This window comes from Cupressus sempervirens, chromosome 7, assembly GCF_028749045.1.
Source record: "Cupressus sempervirens isolate cs-2001-9-10 chromosome 7, ASM2874904v1, whole genome shotgun sequence".
Classification (NCBI taxonomy): Eukaryota; Viridiplantae; Streptophyta; class Pinopsida; order Cupressales; family Cupressaceae; genus Cupressus; species Cupressus sempervirens.
The window spans coordinates 422,470,733-422,497,818 of NC_143124.1; the positions used below are offsets into that span (position 1 = coordinate 422,470,733).

The following is a 27,086-nucleotide window of genomic DNA, read 5'->3' on the forward strand; positions in this document are numbered from 1 at the left end:
ATGAGTAAGAGCCAGTTATAGTATATGTAACATATGTTTGAACTAATTATCGAGTAAAAATGTGACACTTATATGAATTGATTTATATGAATTGGTTTAAATGTGGTTTTGTGTGAGTTAAACCAAATATTGGCTTTCATCTAACAGCCCAATGGAATGCATCTTCTATCAAACTATTGTTAATGGAATATATTGAAAGCGTGAAATCAATCATTGGTTTTATTTAAAATCGGGTTGGAGATCTCATAACAAAGGAGAGGATGAAATCTCTCTATTATTTGTCTATGAAGTATGGATCCTTTGATTCCCATAAGTGATATGTAGGCAGAGGCATAGAACAAACCGTTGAGGTTTAGGTCTGGGTCAATTGGTGTTTAAAAAATAAAATAAAAATCATACTAATCAAGGTTACTGTTGTGCAAAGTTCTTAATGACTTGCAAGTCCTTGAGGCATATTGATAATCACAAAGCCAATAACTGGTTTCTTTTCGAGATGGCAAAGACAGCTTCATTACACTCCTTTCACATTATGCAAAACAAATTTTGTCTTGCAAATGCTCGTCTTAGTTATTTTCAAAATAAAGTTTCTCACGTTTATATAATCTGTTTTGTTTACAAATGTAGTTTTTCTCAAACAGCAAATGCCTACACCGTGTCATTTTTATTTAAGTCCAGCCTACTCCTTTCTCAGTTCCACCCATCAGTTTTCTACCCTTTGCTACATATTCCCACCTCCCATAAACAGTATGCCTGTTAGGAAAAAGCATATAAATTGCAGTGTTGTGCGGTTTTAAAGCTAGTATATATTCTGTAGCATGTTTTCTTAGTTACGAGTTATGGATTAAGAAGCACCCAAAAAGGAAGGCACGCCAAAGCATTCGTTCATATTGGCAATTTCTTGGACAATATACATCACTTCATTTAGGCATTCAACATGGTCAAGAAGGTCAACCATGCAGATGTAATGCTTCGCATGATACCATGATCTTGAATATTAAAAGAAAGCAGTAGTGGCCCTTGTCTGCACTATATTGTTGTATGCAGGGATAACACTGATAAAAAATTGGCATAACTTGGTCTGATCCCTTCTTGTACCATTCCTACGAACTGTTAAATGGCCACCCTGTTTCACCAATGTTGTGCACTCATGAGACAAAATTTTGTTCTGCCGTTTTGTCAAAGATCTTGTCTGAATTATGTATGAATCCTAATTTAGCATACATAATATCAATGGTATTTTGCACAGGACCATCTGATTCATACCCTTCTTTGATAATACAAGCATGGACCTGCTTTCCTAGTTCAAAGGCTGCTAGAGAAGCACATGCACAAATGATACTTGCAAAGGTGAATTCATCTGGCTTTATTCCTTTGATTTGCATTTGTCTAAAAAAAATGAGAGCTTGCTCACAATTACCAGTTCGGATGCATCCTGCAATCATTGCATTCCATGAAACAATATTTTGAGCAGGCATCTCCGTGAATACTTTTAAAGCATCATCTATATTCCCACATTTGCTGTACATATCAATCAGGGAAGTTCTAACAAAATGATGCAAATCAAGTCCAGTTTTTAGAGCCTCGGCATGTATCTCTTTGCCTCGCTTCAGTGATCCCAAACATGTACATGCCTTGAGTAAAATCGAGAAGTTCAAATATGTTCTATTCATAAGCGATAATTGAATTTTGTAAAGGAGATTTAGAGCTTCATTATCATACCCATTTTCTGCATGTGCTGTAATCACCTTACACCATAATACAAGATCGTTTTTGGTACCTTGATCAAACACATTATATGCATCTTCTATATGCCCACACTTGGCATAGAGATTAACAAGAGCATTCTCTACAAATGAATTAAATGTTAATCCAGTCTTCCACGCCTGGGCATGAAGCTGCTTCCCAAATCTCAAATACTTAAGGGAGAAACATGCTGCAAGAACACTGTCGAAAGTAAATGCATTAGGTTTCACATTTGCAAATTGCATTTCTTTATAAAGTTTGATGGCTTCCTCGTTACAGCCATTTTTTCCATAGCCAGCAATCATTGCTGTCCATGATACCACTGTTTTCTCAGAAATTCTTTCAAACACCTTGAAAGCATATTCTGTGTCACCACTCTTTGAATACATGGTAAGAAGGGAATTTTCTACCCAGACATTTACATCAGATAGAGATTTGATAATGTACACGTGCACCTGCTTTCCTTTTTGTAGATCTTCTAGGTCAGCACATGCTGTAAGGACACTAGTCAAGGTGAAATCATCTGCCCTGATGCATAACCACTGCATTTGGGAGAACAGATTAATCGCTTCCTTGTGATACTTATTCCGAACATAACTTCTTATCATTGCAGTCCATGACACTAGATTTGGCTCTGAAATGTTTTCAAAAACTCTGCGTGCATCCACTAACGTATTACATTTCCCATACATGTCAACAAGGGCACTTTCCACATGCAAATCAGACACAAAACCAGTTTTGATTGCCATCCCATGCAATACCTTTCCCTGTATTGGATCCCTCATGCCTGCACATATCTTAAGCAAACAGGGGAGAGTGAATTGGTCTGGCATCATACCGGCGTCATGCATTGAACCCACAAGTTTGAGAGCGTCTTCCCAATGCTCATTCTGAATATATGCTGTAAGCATTGCAGTCAATGACACAATGCTTCGCTCCGGCATTTTGTCAAACACTTGGCGTGCATCAACTAAGTTCTCACATTTAGCATACATGTTAACAAGACTGGTTCCTAGATAAACGTTAACAACTTCTTGATTTTTAATAACCTGTGCATGAATTTGTTTTCCTTCTCTTTCTGATTTCCTTCTGACACACTCTTGCAACATTCTTATATAATCTATGGAATTAAATTGTTCTATATCGATATCATGATTTATATGTTCATTCTCAAAAAATGTGCAGTCAACTTTGGTGACAACAGTTTTCAGTTTTGGTTGTTTGCATTTTCTAAAGCATCCAAGAGAGATATCACTGTGATTAACGAAATTGAGGTTTGAGAAAGGAGAATGATGCACCTGTAGAAAACCATGATGGAATCTTGATTTGTCCATGAGGGGATTGAAAGTGAATGAGATGGGAACCCTTGTTGCAGTAGTCATATCTGAACTCTTTCTTCACAACTCTAAATCACTGGTTATAGAATATGTTGCGAATGACGAGAAGTTTTCATTCGGAGTCGGATTGTTTAACATACAGGGAAGACAAGAACACCATGCACCATTATCCGTTAGACATGATTTTTTCTTTACTTTTCGGCCGCTGTCATATTTGTGTCCACATGTTGCTTTTTCACCTTGTCCTTTTCTTTGAACGGGCTACTGATAATATCATACGAACCAAAGTAAAGATTGACAACGAGCTAGGATTGTATTTTGGGGTGGAAGGGATATGGAATGTAAGTTAGTATGCTATTATGAATATGATAAAGATTTTAATAAATATATGTTTTAAATAAGTTTATATTATTCACAAGGGCTCAGAGCTTGAGTCCCTGCGTAAGGGTTAGAAGGTATGTTAGATAAGTTGCAGTTGTCATTTAGTAATGAAAAGGTCTCTTTTTGTATAATAGGTTTCAATAGATTATGCTCAAATGAATTTAATTTAATTTTTTCTAATTGTACTAAGCTAATTTTGACATTGTATTAGAATTTTGTAGTTGAATAATTTAGTTTTATAGTTAAATTATTTTATTAGATTATTAGATTAAGGTAGGAAATGTTCAATTTATATGTATTTAATTGAACACAATTAAATAAATCAAAATTTTCATTATAAAGCATCTAAATTCTTAATTAATTAACATACACATATAGATAGTATTCTAAATATAAAGTAAATGTAGATAATATTCTAAATATAAAGTAAATGTATTGTACTGGTGATTGTTAGAAAATGAAAGAAAAAGTCGGAGTGATTTGAATTTATTAATTTCTAGGAGAATTAGATTGAAATATATAAATTAACAGACATCTTATTTTTATTTTAATATAAGAAATAAATTTAAGTAAACCAAAATGACAATAAATCAAGATAAAATCTAACAAACCTAAAGTTAACTTTAATAATAAATATATAATTTAGGTTAACTCTAAACCCTTAAAACAGAAGTCTCGTAAATAATAAATACTATGAACTATATTAATGCTTTCAAACTAATATTTATACCAATTTCTTTTTTTAAACTAATTTTCATTTTTAGTTAGCTTTATTATCATAAAAGGTGTATCATGGAGGAGAAGTTTTGATCTATTGATCTCTATCCTCAATTGAATCGTCCATACCGAACTCCTAAATCTTAAAATCAACACAATTATACCTCTCCACTTCTATTATAAAAGCATATATTATTCTATTTTTTCTTTAAAATAAAATAATTACATTGAAATTTTCACTTGAAATATTCACTTAACAAATGTTATTACACAACCTTTTAATGACATATTTAAAAAGTTAGTTAAGATTTGATACCAACTAAAAATGAAGATACAAATTTTTGTTTAATTGATCTTTGAAAAATGTAAATAAAGAATTTCATCTGTGGTATGCCTAGAAAGAATTTTACTCAGGGCTATTCCCACCATCATCTGAAATTGATTCGAAATGGTTTTGACCAGGAAGAGTTCAGGATTCTCCTTCAGCTCTGTCAATTCTTGGGAGCCCTCTTCAAGAATCAGCCTAGGTCCTAACTTGCTTTAACAGTGCCTATAAGGAAGCAACAAGTTTGTGTGCAGATGGCCATTCATGGTCAAACTTTGGGCTTTGTCCATGCCCTCCAAAGAGTTTGCACCTCTCTGATGCCCTAGAGCTTATAGCTCAAAATATATTTTACTCGTCATATTATGCATCATACTTTCTCTAAGAAATTGTTGGTGATTTTGTTTCTGCAAATAACAGAGAGATGAAATTGAAACAAATCATATTTCTAGCTCCAAGTGTGCATCAAATCCCTTGAAAAAAATCAATCTGAAATGAAATTGAAGTAATCACATGAGTTGTAGCACCCAACAAGTTATTGATAACCAATTTCCTTACCATGTGGTGAAAATCCCCATAGTCACTCATGACAACCATACATTTTTCCCATGTAAGAATTTCTAATTTTCTAACGGCCTAGATTTTTCCCTTGTCCCTCATAAAAATTTCTAGAATTCTAATTTTCTAATATAGTCCCCTATTTTCAAATCTGTTGATGAAACTTTCTAATTCAATTTTATCCCATCAAAATTGTTGTAGTGTTAAAAGATTCTTGTAAAGTTGGAAGGCTCACAAGTAGCCTACAAGAGATTTTGCTTACAAGTAGCCTACAAGAGATTTTGCTCACAAATAGCCCACAAGGAATTTGTTAAATGCAAAGCTTGGTCATAAAAATTAATTGTAATTTGTGACTACAACACTTATTACCTTATAAAACATTCCCATTGCATATTAAGATGCAATTGTTAACTTTAAAACTAAGATAACTACAACAAAGATGATTTGTGTGACTGTGAATCATTTTTTTTGTGCACTCTTACTTGCGAAAACAGAAAGAACCCAAAAAACAGAACAATAGATGTGGTCGTAAATCCATAAAATTGATTCTAGTTGTTACATGCCAAAAAATATGAATCAAAAATCGACTTTATGTCACAAAATCTTTTAGATAGCCTACACAATTAGCTACGAGGTTTCCACTTGTCATAATAAGAATAGATTCTCCAATAGAAATTATCACCCATCCCCTGAAGGAGAAGAATCTAACAAAAATCTATGTTCTTTTCGAACAATTAAGAAAAAATTCCATTTGTTTGGACCTTCTAATTTCCCATTATTCCAACTAGTAATTCGACATGATCTTTAACATTCTCTCTTGTCACTCTCCTACCATTTTCACTTTCCTCAAAGTCGGCACAAATGCAAATTCCAAAATAAATACCCCAAACAACTTAATCAAAGTGATTCATTACTTCCTCAGATCACCAAATCGAATCGCGTCGCATACCATTCTATTTGCTCAAATTTGGGGTTTCACTTACTCTTGGAATAATTAGGGTTTCATTTGTTCAGAATCAGGGTATACTCTACTCAAATTTGGGGTTTCATTTGCTCTCAGTCTAATTAGGTTTCATTTGCTCAAAATTGGGATTTGTTATGCTCTCAACTTAACTATGGTTTCATTTTTTCAAAATTGGGGTTTTATTTTCTCTCGGCGTAACTAGGGTTTCATTTGTTCAAAGTTGGGGTTTCATTTGCTGAAAGTTGGGGGTTTTTTAATTTGTTTTGTTTCAATGGCCAAATATTAGTGCATGTGTTTCACTGCATAGAGGCAGGGCATTCCAAAGCCAGCTGTTCTTGCTAGGGTTCAAACCGATGACATTCTGATGTAGTCATAGATGGGTTATTCAAAGTTGTTCTAGAAAGTTGAATCTTTTAATCTTCCTTCACCTATAACTCATAGATCGTGAAGTTTTTAGAGTATTAGTCCTAGAGAAGTTGCACGGTAGGCCGTCAAATCGACATGGCTAATGGACGAGTATTTGGTGACCATGTCTTGGATTTTTCAAATTTCATTAGCATATTTTAAAACAAGGGACTAAAATATTTATTTGTTCTTCTGTGATCAGGGTAAGATTAAGGCTAGAAGTGAAGGGAAGATGAAAATAAATGGAATAAAAATTTCCCATCATTCCATTAAGAATCATGTTACGGATCTTTTGTAGCATCAAGAAAAGGGGGAAAAAGAATTTTTTTTTATGGATTATAAGAAATGAAAACAACATAATACAAAAATAATTTCAAAAAGAAAGCAAAACATTTTGTGTAACTTACAAAGAGAAAATAAAATGGTATAGAATGAATCTCATTTGCAAAGGAATTATAGAAGAAATCTCATGCAATATGAGTTGCTTCAATCAGATTGTAGTTAGTGATCTATTTCTAATGACAGCCCTGAATGAAGCTTCCTCCAGGTTCCAAAGATTCTTAGAACTTTGTAGAACTTTTAGAACTTTTTAGAAACTATCATACATTATATATTGTTGGTATTTTTTAATTACAAAATAAATAAAACCCTAAGAAAATTGAAACCAGCCAATCAAAAAGAGAAAATATTGGTTAAAAATTAATTTAAAAATAAACTTGCTTTCAAACTTTGTCAAACTTTAGCAATTGGAATAAAGTATGTTAGAAAATTTAATTGAAAAGAGCATCCGGGAACATTAGTTCCCTACCTATATATAGGCAGGGACTAATAATGTCATATTATATTTGTGATAGAATTGGATATGTACAAGTGGGGAGAGGAGAGATAAAAAGAGAGAAAGAAAGTGATGGAGACAATTAATAAAGAGAAGATTTAGAGAGAGGAAGAAGGGGCAATGGAGATAATTAATAAAGACAAAATTTAGAGAGAGAAAGAGAGATGAGAAGTGGAAGATAGAGAGATGGAAACAATGATGGAGAAATCAGGAGTTTATATGTCTAAGTTAGAGAGGAGAATTAGAGAGATACAAAAAGGTGACACGTTTGTGTGCCCAAGAGAGAGGGAGAGGGGTGATAGAGACAGAGAGAAAGAGATAGAAATAGATATTAATATTAAAATAGAGATCAAGATAGGGAGAGGCATGTGTTTGCATATGAGTATGATAGTGTAAGGAAACTTGCAACCAAAAATATCATTATTTCCACATTACCCGTAATAGATCTAAAACAAAAAAAAGCACTTAAAATCTACATGCAAGAGAATAGACAACATATCCACAAAAAATGTGACACAAGATATATCCTACAAAATCTTGATTGAGGGAAAAAGCCAACCTCCAAAAGCATCCATCACCACGTATTATTCAATGAAACACCATTACAGTACAACCATGGAAGTTTTCAAAGTCATACCACAACCAAGCAATCCATGTGAACAAGCACGAATCCACACATCTCATGTCATTATTCCAATCTTCAAAAATGCTCCCTTGGATAACCTATCTCATCGTGTCTTGCTCAACTTTTCTTTTTGTCCTTTTTTCTTTTGTCTTGCCTCTACAACTACCCATGTGGTTGCTTTTATAGTACCAAGCTCCCACAAAACCACTAAGTGGTATTACATAAACCATGTGCTATCAAACCCCCATTGACCCATATTTAATATTGGACATTTAATTATTTTCTCCAATAGTAAATAATTACATCAAATATTATCACAATGTGTCGATACAACTCATCAAGAATATTTCATGGGAGTCTCTACATGTTGCATGTCCACTTAGGTCCTCCTAAGTGCAAGAATACATAATAAAATAAAATAATACAATATAACAATATTATGCAATGTGTACAACACTAATTATCTGAACAATCTCTAACTTGTTGTATATATTGCACAGGGTCGATCTATAGCCACATAAACAAACAAGGAAATAATCCCTCCTAGAACATGATCAAAGTACATCGTGTACTCCATTGTGAGACATGTAACAGAATCAAAGTATCCAACATCTCAAACATAAATGATCTCACCTCCTATTACGCCATTTCCATTGGACATACATAGAAGCCATCCAAAGAGAAAACCACCCAACCTATCACATAAGAATCATAAAATCTTGTACCAACTAAAAGGTCAAGAAAAAACACCAAATCCAAATATAATTGCATGTATCCCTAGTTGTCAAAATCCATAGCTAAAATAATAGCCACAACAAGCGTTAATGCATCCAACTATCTGTACCTTTAAAGGTATATCGAGATAATCTCACATCATCAACATATCCAATAGGTAACTTGCAACACACACATCAAGAGTAATACCTTCCATATATTGTAATGTTCCCATTGTTAGGGTTAGCTTGGGACTAGCAATACCTACAATAGAACATAAATGATAATAAGTCTAACTATATTATTCTACCCTCTATCTTAAACCCCAACCTTAAAGGCATATCCAAATTGAGTTTTCTAACCCTTAGTTATTTTGCCATCTTCCTTGAAGTGCAACCCTTAATTTTATTCTTCAATGGAACATCCTTTATCCAAGGCCAATCAAATATAATTTTATTCTTCAATGGAACATCCTTTATCCAAGGCCAATCAAATATACACATGTTGACATCATCAGAATATTTTGGCACATGGAGATTATATATTAATCATGATCATGGTGGTCAAATGGAGACCTTAACACCTCACATACCCCATGTCTAAGATTCTCTTAATCTCCATGATGTTAGACCCACAGATTGACATAAAAAGATTCAAAATCAACCATTCCTCACATAAAGATTTATGTTTATTATCTTATAAAATGAATTTTTATTATTTCTCATTCAAACATATGTAACAATATTATCTTTGAATTTCATTAACAATAATCATAAAATTTCATATATGTATGTGTACCATATTACCTTAAATAATATTATTGTCATAATACCGTTACATATCAAACAAGAGATGCAAAGCATCAAATGTAACACCCCGCTCGAAAATCCAAAAGAAATAAACCTAATATGTTACAAAGTTTACTAAAATCTCTTTTTTTAAAGTTTAAACAACATTAAAGTAACAATAGTGCGGAAGAAATATATACATACATATCAAATACAATTTCAATTTCTCAATGGTTCCTTCATGTTGAGTCACATTTAAGAAAGTTTTATTAATGACTTTAAGTCTCAATTACAATGTCCATAATCATAAAATGAATAAACACATATATAGTCATATAAGAAAATGCATAAGTACAACTGATAATATGAAAGCACATCTAATGAATAACGTTCATTGCACATGTCACAGGGTATGTGAAAATAAATACAAGTATATCAACATACAATACAATATCTGGTAGGATCTCAAAACACATGATACATAGATACATAAAATGAATAGAAGTCTTCAAGTTAGGAGGAAGAATGATAATGATACCATTGTATCAAGGAGCATCCAACATATGTCAATCTAACCTGGGTACCCAAATGGTAAGAATACACTACCTCTTAACCATGTGGTTACCTAATCAGACTCCCACTCCCATTGTGCAAGAGAGATAATGTACAATATACGCATAGATAATCAAATCATAAAATAATCATAGACAAAGAATTATGATAGCCAAAACTACCTCAAGGGTAACACAAACTACTCAAGTAGAAGAGATAATCAAAATCAAAAGGACACTCATACCAATACTAACATCTCATAACAAGTCAACATACAAATATCAAGACCAAAAATATACAACCACCTCGAAATCAATGTCAAGTGTCATAAGCACAATGACCAATAGATAACAACTATCATCAATAAAAGTAAACCACTAATCACTAACTCCAACAATAAAAACACCACCAATGAATAACTGATCATTCATTAATAAAAGTCAATTGTAACCAATAGATGACATCCAATCAATGAGTAAAAACTTACAATAAATACACCATCAAAAATAATATCCAACAAGTACACAACTAGAGGAAAATATAAAAAAATCATGAAGGAGACTCAGGCTACATACTATGGAGTGTCATCATATGAGCCAACTCTAAGGTTACCCTAATAGTCTCTCAAGACTCGGCCCCCTAGTGACTCTATGCAGAACTAGGATACCCTCTTGTAAAGATGAGGAAACTAGTCATACCTCTCAAAGTATCATCTCCATCTCATCCTTAGTCTATACAAGCACTCAAGGCATGGATGAGGAAAAATCTATAACTTATATTTTTAATGTATCTCAAGGAAAAGGATTACGTAAGATATTTTAATTACTATGTTATCACTTGTTACACAACTTACAATGAGTTACCATGGTAACCACATTGAGCCTCAGCCCCCATTGCAAGCCATTCTCATAGACATGCACCTAGACTACCTTCCCAAAAATTACAAACCACAATAGTGTCTCATACCACAAGAGTAATATTGATCGAATTTGGTTCTTTAACGGGCAAATCAAAAAATAATATTGGTTCTTAAAACCCAAGTTCTAATAAATTCTCAATAGTATAAAGCTCATAAAACATAAATCTCAATTCAAATCATAAAGTTAATCATGACATCTAGTCAAATAATCATAAAAGAAATCTTTAAAAAAATCTAGTGCACATCCTAACTTGGCCAACTAAATAACCCACAAAGAAAAACTATCAAGAAAATAAACATCACAAGACTATAAATAGAATATTAGAAAATACATAGTTTCCAGCCACATGATTTAATTCTATCAATTTCTCTTATTTAGTTTGGGTAAAAACTATCAAGAAAATAAACATCAGAAGACTATAAATAAAATATTAGAAAACGCATAGTTTTCAACCACATGATTTAATTCTACCAATTTCTTTTGTTTAGTTTAGGTCATAAGGATGTGTTTAGAAATAAAGTAAGAATATACATGTTAATATAAATTGTTATAAGAATATACATGTTAATATAAATTGTTATGCTAATATATTTATTTAAACTAATAAGTATTTCAATATCAAATCTCCTTGTGCATATAAAATATCATGCAACATTATCATGTTTTTATTTAAATAATCTTAAATCATAAATGATTTAATTAATAACATAAATGTATATTATTAAATTAAATACTAGTATCAATTTCATTTCTAAAATATCAATTTGACTTCTATTTAAGTTCAATATTAACATTTACTTTTCCTTTAATTCATAATGCAACTAGAGATAAAATTATTAATTTAATTTAATTATTTATAATTTTTCTCATAAAGTCAAATAGTTATTAACTAAATGATTACAAAGTGAACTCCACCACAACTTTTCTTAAAATATAATAAAATTATAAATATTTATTTATTAACTTCCCTCTTGCATTAATAATTATAAAATCATTTATATGCAACTAAGAGTTTAATTAAACTTAAATAATCACTAATACTAACATTCACTTTATAATTAAATGGATAATATTTATTTAATTTTAGAAATTAATAAATTATTATTATTTTTTAAATAAATAAATCTAAAAATTAAATTATATAAAATAAAAATACACATGCAATTAGTATTTTGGCATCTCTTTGATCTTTCAAATCATGCAACTATACTATACATAATTTTCTTTATTTAGCATATTTGTTTTCACATGCATGTAACCATACCATACTTAGTTTTCTATTTTTAGCATATTTGTTTTCACATGCATGTAACCATACTATACTTAGCTTTTTATTTTTAGCATATTTGTTTTCACATGCATGTATATGTTTAGTTGCAACCACTTTCCTCTCAATTAATCTTTTGTTTTCCAAATAAATGTTGCAATTAAATTATTTTAGACGTAAGAAGAATATTCATATATATTTAAAAAATTCATGATAATCACATAGGTCTAATGAAAAATTTAAAAATTTAAACTCTAACTGTTCAATTTGTTATTTTCTTCCAATTTTCTATAATCGATTTTTTCTATATTAAAAAGGGGTTTAAAAGAATACAGTCATAATAATTTTTTATAGTTTTTCTATAATTTTCCTCATTCAAGTTTTCTTGATTAATAAATTTTCTTTTTCAAAATCTACAACATAATTCCTTATTCAGCAATCACTATAGTAAATTAATAAGCATTATGCAAACAATAAATTAATAAGCAATATGCAAACACCTAAGAAGACATGAAGTAGATAGATCTTTCAATAAAATTCTACAATGGGTTTTCAAATCCTACCTCAAAACCACAGCTAAAATCATAGACAATCTATAAATGCATGCAAATCCAAACCCTCTGAAACTTTCAACAATTTTGTTTGATCCAATTTTGAATTTTTGCTCACAAAACCTATGTAATTGCAAAATGAGCTCTAGATCTCTGATAAAGAGTTTTCCCCTTAATTGGGGCTTTGATTGTGCAATCACAAGAGGGAACTCGATGATCAATTATTGTTTATTACTTTATTACCTTTTACATTTTCATGCACAACTCATTTAGACATTTAATTACAAAATATCTTAATTTAAATAATTAGCTTTCTCTCTTTAATTAATTTTGAAGCATTTTTAATAATATATTTATTAATTTAATTAATAACATTATTTAAATTTTATTATTAAAATAAAACTCCTAAATAATTATCATTAAATTAAATAAATATAACTATGCCACAATTATATCTATAACTTTATCTTTAAATTCTATTCTTTTATATTTTATTTTTCTCTAGATTATTAATTAGTGCAAGCACTAATTTTTGCATAGTTTATTATTTAAATTAATAATAATAATCAAAGCTCATTGTTTAAATGCAATTGTAATTTAATTATTATTAAATAAATAATTATAATAAAGAAATAGTAAATCTTTAATATTTTAATTCTCATTTTGTCCAACTTCTTAAATTAAATCTTTTAAACTGAAGTACATATTTAATTAATTAAATATCATCATATTCTAATTTTTCTTTAACCAATTTTCTAAATTAAGACTTCTAAATTAAAGCACATATTTAATTAGTTTTTAATTAATTAAATATTCTCATCTTTTAATCAAATAATATTTAATTATATAATTAATCTTAGTATTATAATTAAATCATTTACCAAATAAATCACATAGTGAAATCTACATAAAAACAACATTACCAAAACATACCAAAACTCAAAATCAAACAATATAGATGAAGATAAACTCATGGGTTTAAAAAGGGTGGAAAGTCAAATATATGTCCTCCTTCTCAGGACAAGTAATTAGACTATGACTGAGATTTGACGTGAACATTATCTATCCATTCTTACTATTGAGTTATTGTGATAGGGCATGCTCATCCTAGCAATTTAGGAAAGTTGATGCCCGATATCTACATTCTACATAAAAGACGAGCATGTCCATGTATATAAATATATATAAACTACATAAGCAATAGTAGGAAGTGGTACATTGTGTAGATCCTAACTAGCAGGTGACTACAACTCCCTCCCTTAACCACATCAAACAAAACAAACATAAAGATAAAATAGACACGCACCATACACATGTAAGTATGGGGTAAGTATCATAATAATTATAAGTCAAACATTAAATTCTCATATAAACTAATGCATTGTTACGAATATGAAGTAATCATCATTAAAGCATCATCTGACATTGCTATGAAAGAAATCATATTTATTAACTATAAATCATTAAAGCATTATTAATACACCAGTAACCATAATCATTAAACAACACATGAAATATAGTCAACTAAGTAATCATTGTTGACATATCTCTAGTCCAAGTTATGAAATAATATCCTTGAAAGTAACACATACATGAAATAGGCATAAAAGAGTTTGATAAATATAATGGAAAAACAAACTATGGGTGGGCATTACATCAAATTTTCTATTGTATCACCTAATCTAATAGTTTAATATTGAATAGTAATACTAACAAAATCATATACAAAACCAAAACAGTTAACACTTATGATAGGATGATGTTATCACCATAAAGGAAGGTAAACCAAAAATGGTAGGCTCCTTGGGTGTAACCTATGATGATGTAGATATGTCCCTAATGGATAGGAGATGTATGCTTGCAGTGTGCTCAAGCTTCCAATGGGTAGGTGTTTTTACCAAATGTGTAGATGCGTAAGGGTTTTAACAATGGAGGTGTGAATGGATCTCAACATTATGATGGTGTAAAATGGTTGTGATGTAGTTCTCAATGGGGCATTATAAGTTTGCATGAAAGTTGATGATAGATTCTGAGAGGGAAGGGCTTTATTTATAGGCTAAGGGGTAGTGAGATGGAGGGTCGAGATGCAAGAATCGAAGAATAGTGAGGGAGGGCTAAGATGTTTTGAAAGGGAAGCACATGGATTGTGCTTATTCAAGGCTCTAGCCTTGTGACAAGTGTCACAAGGGGATTGGGGGTCAAAATGGAGAGCCAAGGGGAGTAACGAGTGAAGATGAGTGTGTAAGAGGGATGTAAGAGATATTAATGGCATATAAGAGCCATTAATGCTCTTGGATAGGGATGGAAGAGGATAAGGAAGACTTGTTGACTTTGGCTTGGGTTAGCAAGTCTTAACCCTTTCTTAAAGTTGTGCACATGTTTAGGAGGGAGATTAGACTTAGTTTAGAGAGGGGGTTAAGGGGCAAGTGGCTTAGCTTTGATGGAATGGGTTAGTTAGGAGGCTAAGTGAAGTTAATATAGGTGAATGGGTTAGATTAGGGGTAAATATAGGGTAATTTATTAAATAAATAAGGGATGTGGGATTAAATTAAATAGATTTGGAGATTTATTTAATTTAAAAGAGGAATAGGGATTTAATTGATAAACTGATTTTGGGTTATCATTTGATTTTATCAATTGGACTATAGTTAATTAAATAATTAATTAACTAGAGGATGACAATTAATTAATTAAATAATAAATGTTCAGTCAATAATGTCTTAGGAGACGACTAAATATGATTACCTAGTAGTGTAATCAAATTTAGGTGTCTACAAATAGTCTATATAAATCATTTAACTAGGTGACATTCTAAATGGAATGATAAAAGTCCCCTTACAAGGCCACTCCTAATAGGGTGATTAAATCCTCTAAATAGGTAACATTTAACAGTGTGTACTATAACTTTTATCAAGGTTGACTCCTAACAGAGGTCACTTCGAAAGAGTGAAAAAATAGTGACATGCTGCTGGTGGTTTTTCCCAAATTGAGTTTCCATGTAAAATATTAGTGTCAAACTATGATGAATGTCTTATGACTATTTTGCATATGATGTTGTTTTTATTATGCAATGCAAGTTAAGTTTATGATAGTTTTATAGTAAAGATCTAGAAATAGTGGGTTATGTAGGATAAGAAAAACAATGATGTGTTTAATGTTTAATTGTTCAAGTGGTACATATAGACATTGAGTAACTGATTCACCCCCCCCCCAGTTATTCTAAACATTTCTAACTATTGGTATCAGAGCTCAATGCTTATAGAGAAAATTTTGAAGGTACTTAAATCTAAAGATAATGAAAAACAAGAGAGAGATGTACTCAAGCTAAATAAGGAGAACTTTCCTACATGGAAAACCCTAATGAAGCTACAAATATCTAGTACTAGTGATGCTACTATCAATTTTCTAAAAAAAATGAATATGTAGAGGTAACAACTACTCCTTTGAGGGCTGAAAAATTGAGACAAAAGTTAGATAAAAAATAAGCAATGTAGGAGATTGCCCCATCCCTAAACTATGTACAGTTTGATGACATAAAATATTCCAATACTACAAAGAAGATGTGGGATTTACTGAAGAGCATATATGAAGGTGATGGCAATGTACTAAGACCAAAGCAAAAATCTTGAGAGATAAATTTGATGATATGAGAATGATGGAAGCTGAAAACATAGTACAATACTGCACAAGAGTTAAAGAGGTTGCTAATGCTATTCAAGGAGAAAATAAAATATGTGAAGATGATAAGAAAGGTATTGAGGACACTACTCTCTATCTATGTCATTAGAGTCTCAACAATTTAAGAACAAAGATGCACACCATGTTGAAAGCATGAATGCCGATGATATTTCTATGGGGGAGTATTATAGAAACATGATTAGATCATTATGATGGTGATATATTACATTCGTGATTGTGTTTTTCATTGATGTCAACATAGCAATTTTTTGTGGTATTTGATAGAAGAACAACAGTAAAGATCAAGTTGGTACGAATAGATCATTGAGTATTTTCACTAGTGAGGTTAATGGGAGATACTACTGAGTGTCTAGTATATGCAGATAACCTTAGGTGCATAAAACATTAAGTCTAGAAGAAGCTATGAAAGTTTTGGTGAAGACAGTTCAAAGATATAGTTTACAAAAGCATGTTTTGGTAAACTTGTTATATTTCTTAGTAGAGTTGTTATTCTAAGAAGTCAAAGTTAAAGATGTGAAGAAGACATTCTAGAGATGACATATCTAAGCTCACTCGTTATAATGTCACATGTGCAGAAAGTTATTCAAGTTACAAGTTGAAAGATTAATGTTATCGCTAAGTGTAACATATTCTTAATGAGGTCCTAAATAATTAATTAAGAAGGTGTGTTAGCTGACTCAGGGAATTGTTTTGTGGATTCAATATAAAGGAAGGGCATTTTCCTTTATTGATAGTGTGTGTGAAAAAGATGAAAAATTGAATAAGATGAGCAAGTGAAATAAAGCAACTAGATTGATATGCAAAGATAAGTAGTGTTGAGCAAAGTTGGAGAAGACTTCACTGCTGAGGTTTTATTGTGAGATTCAAGGTTTGGTAATTGAATCTAAGGTTCTTGACCTAGTCTATAAGGTCTAATAGTGATTGGTTCGAGTGACAAAATAGTGGAAAGAAGATCTTAACAGTAAATTACTTGTTTAAATAGTAAGCTCTTCTTGTAATTGAAATTGCATGTTTGGGTAGTGAGTTGTTCTTGCATATATCATACTACAACTCCTAATAGGGATTCAAAGTCTCCTAATAGGGACTCATATGTACTAAATGTTGTAACAAACCCTTGATAGGGTCTATCCTCTAACAAGGAATATTTATAGTAGTACATCATCTTGTGGGCATCATTCCTACTGGAATTTTCCCTTTGATCAAGGGTTTTCCTAGTTAACATATTTGGTTTAATTGTGTATGTACATCTTGTTATGGTTGTTGTTTAATTTGGTTAAATGTTTACGATTACTTAAGATTGATAAATGTTTTAGTTGGATAACTGATTCACCCCCCTCCCCCCATCTCAGTTATCTTGGTAGACTATTATTTCTAACAATTTGTATCAGAGCATCAGCTCCTTGAAGGTAAAGTTTAACTTTTGGAGATCATAGTGAGAAAAGATAGTACTAAGTCAGATACAGCGATAAGAGCATTGAGTTTTCAAATCCAAAATCATTTTTTTGCATACAAAAGAGTAGAGACACAAGTAAAGATAGATCCAGATCTGAGGAAGACATGAAGATCAAGGAAGGTATTGATCTACTTATGAAAAAGGGAGCAAGCAGTTATAGAAAATTTTTCTTGTTGGACATGTAATGAGTTTGGTCATTTTTCATCTACATGCCCTACGAGAGTAAGGAAAACTAAAAAGAGTTCACTTTCTGATTAAGATGGAGAATTTAAAGAAAGCATGGAAAGATTCTTGAATGATTATGATGAAAAGAATAAATTGAAAAGGGAAGTATTAGAAGAGATAGCTTTGGTAACTATTATTGATGATAATTTTGGAATTGTTAGACATAATGATGAAGTATTCTTTGAGACTAACAATGATTTGCAGAATGAAGGAGAGCAAAGGTAGGAACAAAGTTCAAAACCTAGATCTAAGCCAAGAGTTGATATAACAACTCCTACTTCTAGTAAGAATATGACAAAGAATCATCCACCATAGTAGATCATCAGAAGAAAAGATAAAGGTGTGATGACAAGAACTAGAATCAATGAAGAATTATGTTTGATATCTCAAGTAGAACCAAAGAATGTAGATGATGAATGCAGAGATGATTATTGGAAGCAAGCTATGAAAGAAGAATTGGATCATATAGTAAAGAATGAGACATGGGAATTGGTCCCTAGACTAGTAGATAAGAATGTGGTAGGAACAAAATGGGTATTCAGGTACAAGATGAATGAACAAGGTGAAGTTGTAAGGAACAAAGAAAGATATGTATGTAAAGGTTACTCACAACAAGAAGGAATATAATGTGATGAAATCTATGCTTTTATGGAAAGAATAGAAGTAGGGTGAACCCACAATACTGGGTACCACTTTTGGGGGACAAAGGAAATCATGAAATGATGAAAAATGGGTAAAAGCACAGATCTGTGTCACCGTTTATGATACCAAAACCATTTTTGGTCAAATATTATTTCTCTATCAAAACTCAATTTTTTTCAAAAACTAAAAATACCCTTTTATAGATCTCAAATTCAATATTATCATTATATAAATTTTTGAGTGTTTTGATTAGTTATATATAATACGTTATAATCTAAAAATATTATAAATCAATATTTCAACATTTCAGAAGATGCTCCCTCAAAAAAGGAAAAAAAATAGTAAATCATATCAAAAATATTAAAGAATTATATTTATCTCTAGAGGAGAGAATCCTCTTCACAAATATGTAATTTTTTTACATGAAGGTATAGATTTGATAGGAAATTTTTGAAGGGAGGAAAAAATTGTTAGATTCTAATAAGGTTGAACTTGAGTACTTATAACAAAAAAAATATACATCAAAAATAATTTTTTTTTTTTTTCTTCACTAGCTATACATGTCATATCTAAGATATTTTCAAATCAGAACAAAAAAAGATGATTTGCATATACTTGTTTGATGAGAACTACACCCTATATTTTTTACAGTTAAAAAAGGGACTTCAAAATAAAATAAAATGAAAAAATTCTTACTCAAAAAAAAAAAAAATTAAAAGCATAAAATTCATTCAATTCTACACATTTCATCAGTTTACATCATCTTCATATTTTAAACACAAATACCATTTTTTTTGTCATTAATGTTGAATTGTCACATTCTAATATCACATTTCTTGATAAAAGGTGACACAGGTTTGTGCTTTTACCCAAATTCCCATATTTAATTTTACGTATGTTTGCGTGAACGTACTAACTATGTCCATGCGAACATAAAACAATTATATATTCGTGTGAACATATTGAGTTTAATTAAGGTATGTTCATGCGAACATACCTTATTAATATGTTGGCGAAAACATATTTTAATGGCAATTTTGCGATTAAAATTCCATTTTCCTGTTTGAGATCTTGATAAATTTTCTTTTTTTAATGTTCATACAAACATAAATTATTTTAGATGCTCGCGTGAACACGCTAACTTAAATTTTTGACCACTAGATTATTTTTCTTGTATGTTCGCACAAACATATGTTCACGCAAACATGTCTAATATGTTTGCACAAACATAACATTCATACGAACATGTCAAATTACAAATTTTTTGTGTTGTTTTCTGAAAAAAATAAAATTGGCTCTTTTGACCCCCAAAATTGAAATTGAATGATCTCCTACTGTAAAATTAAAAATGCCAATTTGTGCTGCTCAGAGCAAGCTTTCCAACGATTATAATTATAATACATATTATATTCATTAAGGCTTTCAAATATGAGTTTAACTAACTATAGGTTCATTAACGATTGAACATCAACTGACTTTGACACTTCAGAAAAATTTGTAAATTAGGTCCTTTTTTTTTTGAAAAATATCTAAGAAATAGGTTGCTCAGATAGCTTTCTATTAAAAAAATTAGATTTATGATAAATTGAGTTCAAGTTATCTATGTCAAAATGAACGTATGTCTGAATTATAATTGATGTCACTTCAAAACTTCATAAACTATATAATATTCAACCAAATGTATCCTCTGGGTATTGATGTTACAAATCCAACATCAAAAGAATTACCTCATTATCATTTCTAGAAAAAAAGTTGTGTCAAACAGACTGTCAGTCTTTAAAAATATTGATTTTTCATATGTACCACTTTTTGGAGGAAAAGAAAAATTTGACTTAAATAATTTTTTTACAATAAAAAAATATGGTTACAAAGTAGGAACAAAGTACTAGAAATCACTAGTTTATGTCATCTTGAAATTATTCATAGTTTTAGAGATATAGTCACTCAAATGTGAGGTTTGTTTCAAAAATATTGATTTCAGTGTCAAAATTGGTCAAAAAGTGGAACCCATTATTGTGAGATCACCCAGTAGTAAGATTATTATTACCCTATGCAACACATAAGAAATTCAAAGTATATCAGATGGATGTCAAGTTAGCATTTCTAAATGGAGAACTTGAAGAGGAGGTTTATATTGAATAGCCTGAAGGTTTTCCTTTATTAGATGACAAAGATGTGGTATGCGGATTGAAGAAAGCATTGTATGGCTTGAAGCAAGCACTTAGAACCTAGTATGCAAGGTTGGACAAACAATTGAGAAAACTTGGCTTCAGCAAAAGTACAGTAGATAGTAATCTATACTTGAAGGAAATAAGCAATGGATTGTTGATTTTGGTAATATTAGTTGATGACATCATATTTGGAGGAGATGATGATGAAAGTGACAAGTTTGTATAAGAAATGAAGAATGAATTTGAAATGAGAATGATAGGGGAAATGAAATACTTCCTAAGCTTTTAGCTTGTGCAAGATAAAGAAGGAATATTTATTTCTCAAACTAAGTATTTGAATGATCTATTGAAAAGGTTTGGTTTGGAGACATGTAAACTAGTTGGAACACCTATGATAACTGGACACAAGTTATCTACAAAAGATGTGACACCTATTGTTGAGTAGAAGAAGTATAGATCTATGATTGGAGGATTGCAATATCTAACTCACACAATGCCAAATATAGAAAATGCAGTTGGAATTATTGCAAGATTTCAAAAAGACCCTAGAGAATCACATTATGCTACAATTAAAAGGATATTTAGATATTTGAAGGGAAAATCTGAGTTCAGATTATGGTATGATGTATCTAATGATTTCACTTTATGTGCTTATACTAATGATGATTGGGTAGGCAATATGGATGACATGAAAAACACCAGTGGTGGAGCATTTTTTCTTGGAGGAAGATTAGTTTCTTAGTTGAGAAAGAAGTAGGATTGTACTTCACATAGTACAATAGAAATAGAATATGTTGCAGTAGAAAACAATTGTAATCAAGTTGTTTGGATGAAGTAGATGCTGGAGAATATATAGGTAGAATTTAGTGAGCCTTTTGTCATACATTTTGATAACACAAGTATAGTGAATATGTCTAAGAATCCAGTGTTGCATTCTAAGACTAAGCATAATTCTATCAAGTATCACATCTTGAGAGAGAAAGTTGCAGAAAAGAAAATTAGATTGGAGTATGTAAGAATCAAAGAGAAGATTGTAAATATTTTCACCAAGCCTCTTCCCAAAGAGACTTTTGAGTATTTGTGAGGTATGCTAGGGGTTATGCCCTTACCTACATTAGAATAGATGATGCAAGAGTGCATCATTCCAATGGAACAAAGAACTATTTTTTTTTGGACCGAATGTTAATGCTTCTTGTATGAGGGAGTATCTATGATGGACACAGTTATCCAGGACTCTTGATACTTGTTGTTTTGAATAGTGTCTTTGGACACTTGAATAGGTTAGAGACAATTGTTATAGAGATTGGCAATGATAGATGGTTGTTGAAACCTTTGACATTGATGTCAATGGGGGAGAGATTGTAGTATGAAAAACATAAATGAGAGAGATATTACAAAATTAAGGTATATAAATGGGGGAGAAGCATGTAAAGTTAAGAGTATGATTCATGAAGAAGATTTGAGCAGAAATGAGAATAATCCTTTACAGTTGGTATTTTTGGAACTAGATGTTTTTCATCTATGTTGCCATCAAAGTGAAAGGGGGAGATTTTTGGAAGCAAGAATGTTGATGATATTCCTATGGGTGATTTTTGTAAAAACATGATTAGATCATTATGACGATGATACGTTACATTCATGACTATGTTTTTCATTGATGTCAACATAGCTGTTTTCTATGGTATTTGACAAAAGAACAACAGTAAAGATCAAGTTGGTATGGATAGATCATTGAGTACTTTCACTAGTGAGGTTAATGAGAGATACTAATAAATGTCTAGTATATGCAGATAACCTAAGGTGCATAAGATATTAAGTCTGGAAGAAGCTATCCAAGTTTTGGTGAAGAAAGTTTAGAGATAGAGTTTACAAAAACATGTTCTGGTAAGCTTGTTATATTTCTTAGTAGATTTGTTATTCTAAGAAGCCAAAGTTAAACATGTGAAAAAGGCATTTTGGAGATGACATAGCTAAGCTTGCTTTTCATAATGTCACATGTGCATAGAGTTATTTGAATTATAAGGTGAAAGATTAATGTTATTGCTAAGTGTAAAGTGTTTTTAATGAGGTCCTAAATAATTAATTAAGAAGGTGTGTTAGGCGAATAAGGGAATTGTTTTGTGAATTTGTTATAAAGGAAGGACACTTTCCTTTATTGATAGTATGTGTGAAAATATTAGAAGGTGAATAGGACAAGCAAGTGAAGCAGAGTAATTAGATTGATATGCAAAGATAAGCAATGTTGAGCATAGTTGGAGAAGACTTCACTGCTAAGGTTTTATTGTGAGATCTGAGGTTTGGTAATCAAATCGAAGGTTTTTCACCTAGTATAAAAGGTATGACAATAATTATTTCAAGTGAAAAAATAGTGGAAAGAAGATATTAACAATAAATTACTTGTTTGAGCAGTAATCTCTTCTTGTAATTGAAATTGCACGTTTGAGAAGTGAGCTCTTCTTGCATACATTGTACTACAACTCCTAACAGGGATTCAAAGTCTCCTAATAGGAACTCATATGTACTAAATTTTTTAATAGACTCCTAAAAAGATCTATCCTCTAACAAGGAATATTTATGTCAGTACATCATCTTGTGGGCATCATTCCCACTGGGGTTTTCCCTCTGATCAAGGGTTTTCCTAGTTAATATATCTAGTGTAATTGTGTATGTGCATCTTGTTATGGTTATTGTTTACTTTGATTGCATGGTTAAGATTAATTAAAGTTGATAAATATTTTAGTTGGATAACTAATTCCCCCCACCCCCCAAAAAAAAAATCTTGGTGGACTATTATTTCTAACAAAACAGGTAAAAATTTGACCTTAGAAGGTGTAGTTGGTAGACTTATTGCTTTTGAGATTTCTAATTTTGATAACTACATGTAGGTGCACTTTCAATACATTATTTTTAAACTTTAAAAGTCCCCTCCCATGAAAATAAATTCCCTTAATGTGTTCCCTGATTTCACTAACATTTTCTCATGAAGTTGAATTGGTTTGAAGACCCAAAATGCAACATTCCAAATTTTCCAAATTTGAGGAGTTTAGAATTCAAAGATTAGTTTCATGGTTCAAATTCTCAGAATTAATGCAATTTTCAAGATCAAGGTGTGTTTGATATTAGTTTTCAATCAAAGGTTTTTGATTCACAGGTTTACTACATTTATGTTGACATGGTGGTAAACAAGATTATTGCTCCCTATCTTGCATCTGGGTGATTCCCTTAAGTGAGGAAGATTTGTTCAAAACAATTGAGGAAGCTTTTCTATTAAGGTCTTGCATAGCATGCATTCTACTAATCTCTATTTTTAGACTTATCTAATTGTGATGCAATGCTCAAGAAGGGATAGAAAATATGTGACTAGTACTGGTGGACTTCTCATTCTCATGTAGACAAATTGTTTGGTTGTATTCGTAGAGAGGATCATTGGATTTCTTCTAATCAATCTAGTGGATCACATTTAGGCTACAATGTTTTCTATGCTCACACAAAGGCAAGGACAATTCTATTTTGGAGAATGGTTTGACTAGGTATAGAGCATTCTCTGTTTCTGAGTGAAGGTTTGTAAGTTGCTATGGGTGCCATTTAGAGTTCAGCTAGAAATCAGAGCTTGGAGCACCAAGCAAAACCCCAAGTTGATTGTCATAAAAGACAAAGGTTAGCATCTTTTGATCTACATGGGAGTCCAAAGGTAATTTCTGGCCTTCTTGATGAAATATCTATCCAAGTTTTGGCCAGGGTGCCCCATGAATGCTATTCCCGCTTGAAATTAGTTTGTTAAACATGGAATTTTGTGCTAAGGGATTCAAAGATTTTTAAATTAAGAAAAGATATGGGTTTGATAGAGAAATGGCTATACATTTTGTTTAAAGATGAAGAAGAAATTTTTTTATGGCATACGTTAGATCCCATGTTAGGAAAATGGTAGGGCTTGCTTCCAATGTCAGATATTGTGCATAAGGATGAATCTAACCAATCAGGTCTGGGATGGACTTTGTGGAATGCATTAGGTAATTCAAGTAGCAGACTAATAGGCATTGTAAAGAATTGGTTTGGATGAAAAGATTCTTTGGATAGAACACCTTTTTGTGGCTGTGATGTAAGATCACTTGACGAATTCCTACATGCTTTGGGAGGATTCTCAAGAGCTTGTGCTTTGAGGTATGTGTGGCAATTTGACCCTTGAATAAAAGCATGGACATAAGTTACATTGATGACCACTACAAGAGCTTACTACAAAATAGTTAGTTTGAATAACAAGCTCTATGTAGTTGGTGGAGTGAATAGGGGTAAAGGTGGTTTGGCACCATTTCAGTCGGCACAAGTTTATGATCCATAGAAAAATACTTGGAGGAAAATTTCTAGCATGCCATTTACATGAGTTCAAGTTCTTCCAACAACCTTTTTGGCAGATATGCTGAAACCAATTGCAATTAGGATGACAACTTTCAGAGGAAAATTGTGTGTACCATAAAGCTTATATTCTTGGCCTTTCTTGTAGATGTTGGTGGTGAAATGTAAGATCCTGCTATTGATACTTGGGTGGAGATGCCAATTGGTAGGGGAGAAGCCTATCCAACTAGGTAGGCTTTTGAACATTATCATTGGAGGTAGAGAGCATATTTAACTTCGGGCTCATCAACACTCTATTTGTTTCTCTATGAATATTCTACTTCTACACAAAATTGGAGAGACTTGTAGAACTTGGATTGGGATCATTACAAACTATTCGTACTCTTTGTAAAGGAATGGTCATAAAAGTGGAACCTGAATGTTACTTTATCAATGCAACCTTGGTGGAAAATGCACTTACGTACTCATTTTTTGTAAAGAGTAGCTACATGCTCATTTTCCACAAGGAGAAGCTACATGCTCATTTTTCGTAAGGATAAATACATGGTAGGATGGCATGACTATTTTCCTCACACCAATCACCTGCATATATTGATGGTTTGACACGACATTAAATGTGAGGAACCCAAGCTCCATAGTAGCCTAAAGTGGTATTGCACAACTATTATACCATTAGAGTCATGTATTCAAGTGTTCATGATAGAGAATGCATGCTATTGCTATCTTTTGTTCTTTTTGTAACGTCACTCCTTATTTTTGTGGTGCTTGGGATATTTTTTGCCTGACCCATCATATCACCATTTGAGAAGCCCACTATGAGCCCTCTAGGGTGCAGAGAGGATGATGAAGGTTCTTGGTCTATTGGAGTTTATCGCAGCAACAACCCATTTGTATTGCACCCAATTAAAGATGAATGAGTGCATAATGATGACACTTCGGCTTGGCCTATTGCTAATCCTATACTTACATGTGCATCTATCTCTAGAATACCTATCCAAGTAATTTCATACCAGATCCTTTTCTTTATATTTAGGATGATGCAATATAAATATTCTTTGAGACAAAGAATGCTATTAAAATGCAAGGGGACATTGGAAATTTTCCAATTTTTGTATAGCATCATAACCATGTTCCTTGGAAGAGAAAAAATGCACCGTTGAGGTAGCTTTCTTTAAAGATTGAAAGGTCTACATGTGGGATGTTGCAGGTTCACCCTTATCCTTATGATTAAAAAAATCCATCTGCTAAAAAACCACATTGTACTTATTACATGGGTTTACAATGCTCATAAGGAGTACTAGCACATGAAGGTCAGTGGTTTGATATTCGCAACCCTATATATGATTTTAAGCTTTCTATGGGTTCTCATCCAATCTGAAAACTAGGGATGGACATTTTTATATCACACATTCACCACTTACAAAGCCCATCTTATTTATATCCTTGTGGGTCATTGTTAAGTAGATCTACAAAAGCTACAAATGAAAAAGGAAACATTTCTCCTCTAAGTATTAATTTAACTTCTAGAAATGATTCTACAAGAGGTTTAAATCACACAGGAGCTACTACATCTATAGACACCAGTAGTGGAAATCCACCAAAACAATGTAGCTTGATCACGTGTATGCAATCAAATAAGAGAAAACATGAAGATGCAGGTGACATAGAAGGACTAGAAAAATGAGAAAATATTGGGATTCACCGTATCTTCCTCGGACATTTTCCAAGTTTACCAATACTGAAAAATGATCCTGTTAAGTAGTTTTATTAATCTGTGAGAAAAATAAAGTTTAGGGTTTTAAAATGGTGTATTGGGAGCGAGACTCAAAAGATTCTATCTTCTAAAAATGGCAGAAGACAACTA

General features: G+C 31.6%; 1 protein-coding gene and 1 pseudogene across 1 annotated transcript; one reads left to right on the forward strand and one right to left on the reverse strand.

Moving 5' to 3' along the window:
- Positions 1-859: 859 nt before the first annotated feature.
- LOC149547334 (pentatricopeptide repeat-containing protein At4g18520, chloroplastic-like) lies at positions 860-3,391 on the reverse strand. The gene has a single exon (XM_089791608.1). It carries the CDS (start codon positions 3,123-3,125, stop codon positions 1,146-1,148), a length of 1,980 nt encoding a protein of 659 aa, XP_089647734.1. The 5' UTR covers positions 3,126-3,391; the 3' UTR covers positions 860-1,145.
- Positions 3,392-24,443: 21,052 nt separating this feature from the next.
- Positions 24,444-25,456, forward strand: LOC149547335 (F-box/kelch-repeat protein At1g22040 pseudogene; annotated as a pseudogene).
- Positions 25,457-27,086: the final 1,630 nt, after the last annotated feature.